General features: G+C 27.2%; 1 protein-coding gene and 1 long non-coding RNA gene across 3 annotated transcripts in view; both read left to right on the forward strand.

The window, feature by feature from the left end:
- Window positions 1-7,491, forward strand: part of LOC136972680 (uncharacterized) — a 222,224-nt gene that overhangs the window by 57,220 nt on the left and 157,513 nt on the right. The gene's annotated exons all lie outside the window — the stretch shown is intronic.
- Window positions 1-7,491, forward strand: part of LOC136972676 (mitogen-activated protein kinase kinase kinase 7-like) — a 426,088-nt gene that overhangs the window by 33,210 nt on the left and 385,387 nt on the right. Inside the window, exons 14-16 of one of the 2 annotated variants that reach the window (XM_067267280.1) lie at window positions 68-183; window positions 5,458-5,542; window positions 5,647-6,012. In XM_067267280.1, the coding sequence (XP_067123381.1) occupies window positions 68-183; window positions 5,458-5,542; window positions 5,647-5,772 (327 nt within the window). In that variant the 3' untranslated portion in view covers window positions 5,773-6,012. Of the gene's footprint in view, window positions 1-67; window positions 215-5,457; window positions 5,543-5,646; window positions 6,013-7,491 lie in introns of those variants that run through there. The other variant, XM_067267281.1, reaches the window with a different exon arrangement.

The following is a 7,491-nucleotide window of genomic DNA, read 5'->3' on the forward strand; positions in this document are numbered from 1 at the left end:
ATAAAACATTTTCATTAGTGAAATATTAACTATTTAAGCATTTTTTTATTTATGTTTAAATTTAAAGCCTTTACCACCTGCACCATCATCAAAAGAATCAGTAGAAATTTTTGAAACTCATAAAAAAATGGCTAAGGAATATTTACATGTACAAACAGAAATAAAATTACTAGCTCAAAGGAAGTAAGTTAATAATTTGAATCTTAAAGTTGTAGTCATATATGGGGTTATGCAATAAATTGTTCATATTAGTATGATTATCCATTTTTATAAACATTATGTAATTAATTCTTGTAAAAACACTTAAATAATCTAAATAAGCATTAACTTAATTTACATGGTTGATTTATTATTTGTTATAAAAATCAGTCCATTCTTAAATTGGGAAAATATTCTAAAAATCCAGATGATCTTATTGCATAACCCAAAGCAAAGCAATATTAACGAGGTTGAGGCCGAAGTTTTAAATGCGAAAATGTGTACGTGAGACATTTGGCGCCGCTTTCTTGTATACCTAGAAGTTGACAATGATGTTTGGAAAGTTGGTGGAATCATGCTCAACATTCCAAATGCCATTGTCAAATTTCTAGGCTTACAGGAAGATGGTGCCAAACATCCAACTTACATGCTTTCACGTTTAAAACTTTGGCCTCAACCTTGCTATTATATGTTATTTATATATTTATAATTTATTTTAAATTTGTATTGTATGACAGTTAGTTTGTGAAAATGTCTCTTATCAAAATTTAATGATTACTATAAAAATTAGAAATTTATATCTAAATATCTAATTTAGAAGTGAATTTTCAAGATTTTAAGTTTTTTTCCACAGTAATTCACAAACTGTTATTAATTCAGTAATATAACTATTAGTTTTTAAATATTGGTAAATTGAAACTTTTAGATAGTCTTTTTATTTTAAAACACTGAGCAATATTGTTTTTAAGTTCTTAAGTAGTTTTTAAGATTTTTTAATTTTGCATCCACTTTATCTTAAAAATATAAATGTTCTTTAAACATTTATCTTTGACAGATATTTAATTTCTCTGATGAATTTTTATTGAAAATAGATATTTTCTTTAGTTTATTTTTACTATGTAATAAATAACTTAGATTCAAAGGAAACTTCAGAACTGTATAATTGACAATTTTCATATACAAAACTGATTTTATTTGAACTAAACTTTTATCTAATTTTGAATCTTGCTTTATTCTAGCCAATTTGAATATAACTGTCATAATGGAGAATTGTTTCAAATGTTTTTCCTTAATTAACCATAGATATTATTTGATGAATAAAAATTTGGAATATTACTCTTAAATTGAGATATTTTAAATTTTATTTTAATTATGGAGCTGTTGTTTCCACATAAAAATGATTAATAAATGATAAAGATTTTAAGATAGTTTTTGTATAAATTTGTTCAATTGATGAAATATAAATTTTAAAATTTTGCAAGTATACACATATTTCAATTCTCTAAGGTCAAAAACAAGAATAAAATTAAATAAAATTATTTTAGTAAATATGTAGAAGCTTCTAGTATTGTGTGGAGTTTAGGATATTTATATTATGTTTTTCTTATTAATTTTAATTAAATTATACCAACTTATATTAGTTATAAATAAATAAAATTTTATAAAATTGCAGTTGCAAACCAAAATAAACTAAATTTACAAAGTACACTAAGTAAAAAAAAGTAAATGAATAGTTAACTGTCTTCTATTTGTAAAACAGTTACATATGTTTTGTTACAAACAACAATCTATTACAGCAAATACTTTGTATGCCCTTATGTGTAAGGTATGAGAGAATGCAAGCAATTAAGATGATGCCTTTCATTATGACTATTTAGATGTCTGGTGCACTACCACTGAATGAACAGGGAGCAAGGTCACATTTTGACCTACAATAATGCAGGCAGTTGAAGGAAATAGGAAAAATTATGGATATAAGTTTTAGCTGTATTAGTACATTTCTGAAAATACCAGAGTGACATGAAAAGAAGAATAGAAGAACAATAAAGCTGTCAGTGCAGGATGAAATTTCTGAGCTCAAGAAGAAAGGAACATGCATTTCTAAAGTACAGTAAGACCCCGCTTAATGTGGGAAGATGCGTTCCTGGATGACAAAGCATTAAGTGAAACAGTGTTAAACGAGGTCATTTTAACATAGAGTAAATAGGGAAAGGGGAACACGCAATCAAAAATAAACAAATTTTACTATAATTTTAAGTTATTTTTTATATTAATTTGCACAATAATATATGTTAAATAACATATAAACATATGCACACAGAAATCTAAAATTCATTTTTTGTGATGCTCTTTTGAAATTCTTGTTTTTTGCAATAAAGTAGTTTCATTTGTCACTATTTTTCCTTAAGCAAATGTTGGTAGCAGAAGATGAGCAAAATGAGGCATTTTGGATGCACCAAAATGCCTCATTTTGCTTTTGCGCTCTTTTCAAAATCTGGCTCATTCGCTACAATTTGACCAACGATTTCAGTTATCGTTATCAAACTTTTACTAAGGAAATCTGTAGAGAAATTCTTTGGGTTCTTCATTTTCAGAATTTTTATTTTCTAGTTCTACATGAATTCCTTGTTCTGCCAGTTCTTGAAGGTCATCGTTGGTAAGGCTCTCACTAGAAACCTGCAGTAACTCCTCAATATCCTGTGTGTCTACATCTCCTAGTCCTGCTGTATCGATTAGGTTGACAATTTGGTCAACCAAACAATACAGTGATAGGCTCTTTTCGTTTAGAATTCTTGGATACCTTCAGCCATAACTTCTTCCACACTTCATGCATTTATCAGTTAATTCTTGCCAAGCGAAGTCGATATTTCCTATGGCATCCATGATGATATATTTTTTCCAAAATTGCACCACACAAACATAGATTTAAGGAAAGTTCAGCGCTATGCCAAATTTCCACCTTTTGCTGATTGGTTCATGTTTGGGAATTGTATTCATGTTTTGGTTGTTGGTTCATGTTTGGTAATTGTATTATATATGAATCAGTGAAATGCCATGATAATTTGAATCAGCATAAATTTGGAGCTTTTTTATAGGCTTCGAACAGACCACATTATATTGAATCAGCGTTAATCGAGTAGCGTTAAGCAGGGCCTTACTGTATAGTTAAGAATCAGACTGATCCATGTTACCAGGCAGACAATTTATAAGATGTTAAGAAATCAAAACTCTAGGCACAAAACAAAAAAACATCATTGTCAATGGATAGAAGAGCATTGCTGTTGTCTGTCATGGGCTAAGGAGTTCATGTCATGGTCTACAAAATGGACATCATCAATCTTTTTCAGTGAAAAAACAATTCAGTTTAGTTGGGTCTGTTGGCATTGTCTATGACAGTTAGATCACATGTACTCAACTTAGCAGCATAGGGTGAAGTTCACTGATTTGGCTAGGCATTGGCTATGATGGGAGAACAAACTTGATGACAGGACCACAAAGATTACATCGAACTGCTTAGTTTAGAATTTTTGCCATTTGAATCAGAATTAGGAAGTAAAAGTGGATTTTCCAAAAAGAAGGTACATTTGTTCTTACAACAAACACTGTAAAAATGTGGTTTCAGAACAACAATTTTAAGAATTTGCAATGGCCAAAAAAGTTTGAGATGAGTCACATGGGAAACATTTGGGCTAACCTAATTCAAAGAATTTGGGGAGGACACCAGTATAAAAATGTTGCAGCCCTGAAGGAGTGTCTGAGGCAAATGTGAGAGAATATATAACAAATAGCACATCAGAAACCTATATATTTATTTTAATTACAGTAGTCAATTTGATATAATTTAATAAAATTTTCATATTATTTATAATAGTTTTGAATTTATTATATCTAGAGATTCAAGACAAATTTCTCCCAAAATTATATACATCCAGTTTTTGTAATTGCATATGCAGTAAATGGTCCATGGAAATAATCACTTAAATAGTCTTCCTATTATGCATTTTTAATTTAAACATGTACATATTTCAATGTAGAATACTTCAAAAAATTCCTGTAAACATCTAAAAACAAAATAATTATTATAAGAAATAGGTTAAAGCATAAAAGCATGCATTGTATAACATATTAAGAAAATAAATGCTACTTATCATATGTAGTGTTACACCATGCAACATACTTATCTGAATATAAAATCATTTACATTACATATAAAAATCAGAATACTCTAGAATAAGATAAAGAGGGTTTGAATTGGCTTATAAAATACATTAATGCTGATACACTAAATTCTCACTAATTTGGCTATTCTTGTACACAGGGTGCAAGATTAAGGAGATTGTTTCTTACTAAGAATGTACAGACTTAAAGCCTGCTTAAAGAGAATGAATGATATAATCCTTTCAGTACAGACTCTTTATTGAAGCAGGCAGACAAATAATATCTGCACTGACAAACAATACTATGCAAAGAAACAAAATTAAACTGGAACATAGGATGTGTGACACAACCTTTATTTTTGGAAGTGTTTAGACAATCACATTGGAGGGTATGTTAGATAATTGAGAAGCTGGATTAGCAGAAGTCAATTGTATTAGTAATTAGCAGATATTTAACTAGTCAAATTAGAAAAAATGATTTCTTCCTGATCTATTAAATACATTTCATTATTCACCTTGCAGATGACAATTTTCAATTTTTCAAATTGCATATCTATGAAAATTTTTACATAATTCTTAGACACAGACAATAGGATATATTTTCTCCAAACATACAACTTTAAGAAAAACATAAATGGATATTTTAAAGAATTAAAAGCTATTGGCTTTTTTTTTTTTTTTAATTCTTTAAAATCCACAACAAAACCAGTAACAAAATGTATAAATAAATGGGTATGTGTAATAATTATGAGATTGATCTGTATTTCAAATCTAGAATTTATTCAAAATTTAAAATGAATGAAATTTTTGTTCATCTAAGGATAATGACTACAATGACTATGGTAACAAAATCAACACTACAATGGTAACAAATAGATTTTCTACTGCAAATAATGAACTGAAATAATGAATTTATTTTTCAATCTATATTGTGTTGCTTGTAAGCTGCACAACTCCCTTTGTAACAGGCTGAGGCCTTGACTAATAAAATTGATTTGATTTGATTAACTCCACTTTTATTATACTATTTTAGATACGTTTTTGATTGCGTTTTAATAGGGTACGTCAAGAGAGTGTACACTAAGAAGGGATTTTTTGAAATTCCCCCCAGGGGGAGTATTATACATTTATAATAGATACATTTTGAGCCACAACAATGCGTGGCCGGGTCAGCTAGTCTTAAATAAATTATAACTATTTTTTACTAATTATTATATAGCAATCATCTTTTGAAAGTAATCTTAGTTTGAAGATTAATATGAAATAAAATAGAATATTTATGCTATCCAAATTAATACATATAAAAAAATTTATTTAACAGGAGTGAATTAGAAAAAGAATTACAAGAAGATCAACAGAAAACAACAACTTATTTTGAAGAATATCTTCATCTAAAAGATGAAAAGGTATATGAAACTTTAAAAAATTTTGGATAAATGAAACCTGTTAATCTATCCAAGATTTAGATATATCTATAATTATGTATTATAATGTTTTTTTTTTTATACAGGATAGTCTAATGAAACTGAAGAGGAATTTGCAGGTTCAGATTGATCTAATCAAAGCCGAACAAAGAAAACGCCAATGTTCTACAAGTGTAAATAATAACAGTGATGATTGGGTCATGGTGGACTGAAAAGTGTTTGCATCAGAACGATAGCGTAAAACTTTTGTCTGCCTAAATAAATCAACTAAATATGTCTAACAACTCAAAAAACAGTGAAAGACTGTCTATTAAGACAAAAAATTTGTATAAAGTATGAAAATGCCATTCGTGTTTATAGTATTGAATACAACCATGGAAAGAAAAACGAACATTTGTTACATTGTAGCTTTGTATAAAATAAACATAGTAAATTCAGTATTTTTAAATTAATTTTTTCCTATTTTATTCAATCTTTGTTATATACAGTATTATGTAATTTATTTAACAAGACAAAATAACTTTTATATTGACCATTACACACACTTGACATATAAAAGCTAAAGTCAGTATCATAGTTCAGTTGCAAATAGTTTCATTATATTTTATAAAATTGCAATCATAACTTGTAATTTTATAAAATATGAAGTAAACAAATGAATCAGTTTGTTTTTTACTTTAAAATGATCATTTAACAGATCATTTATTCAATTACATATCATTTTCACATATGAAATTTATTTATTACATTTTGTGTGTAATTTTAAAGATTATTGATCCACTATATGTAGAAATATTTGCAATTTTATCAAGTATTTTTTAAATTTTATGCAAAACAGATTAATTTACAAATTGTTCTTGACACCGTTTACATGAAAATTCCAACATATTGTCCATATATCATAAAATATATTGAAAGTTGAAGTAAGAAAATCTAGTTTTTTGCCAAAATTAAGTTATCTGACTGTCAGGAGCGCAAACATAAATTGCATTAAAAGTTTTAAGCAGTTTAAATTTAATAAAACTAAAACTTGTTATAAAAAATCGACTTTCAACTCCATTTATTCAAATTACGAACTTTAAAACCAAAGTTTAAAAATTCACAAATTATTCGCTATTCTAGAACACGTACAGAGATTACCGACAGAGGAATAATTTTCTAATTTGAATAATTTAAATAAAATGATGATAAGCTTTTAAGATAAAATTCATATTAAACACTTGTTTATATATATATATATTTTTTTTATTAAGACAAACTTTAAATTAGTTTTCAATTAAGATGATTAAAGTATTAATTATTCTTTAATATTTTAAGATTCAAACATTAACATCATCAATTCATTAATTTTACACTTAATTATCTTCCTAAATAACACTGTAATTATATTACAGATTAATATATTTGATAAGTTTAATTCAGTTTTTTAGATGAAATATTCTTTAATTTAATTATTAATTTGCACATGAAGATAAACATCCGCCATTCTAGTTAAAGAATTTCAAGGTAAATCCAAGGAAATTATTAATCTTGTGAGATCAAATTCGTAGAAAGTGAGATCAAACGGTATAACACTTAAAAATTGTTTTTTCAAAGTAGGTTTCACACAGAGTTGGGATTTCCTGCCACTTGCTAGTGTTAAAGGATGTCCAGGATGATTACGGATATAGGAAAGTCGTGGTTATACAAAATAATTCGACTTTTCTTTGAAATATTTAATCATAATTTTTGATATAAATCTAATTTTTTTTTTCTTAGGAAAATTCTTCCTACAGATTCATTGCAATTAAGTGAAATATGACTCAAGCTTAAAACTGTAAGTTAAATTTCTGATTTATTTTAAGACTTTTACCCTTCTCTAAAACAATTTGTTCTATGTTAGTAAATTGTGATGCCATAATAATTAATTTTATTGTCTTTTTAGAGTGAAT

The sequence above is a fragment of the Centruroides vittatus genome, unplaced genomic scaffold, assembly GCF_030686945.1.
Source record: "Centruroides vittatus isolate TY-2023 unplaced genomic scaffold, ASM3068694v2 contig_300, whole genome shotgun sequence".
NCBI classification, from domain to species: Eukaryota; Metazoa; Arthropoda; class Arachnida; order Scorpiones; family Buthidae; genus Centruroides; species Centruroides vittatus.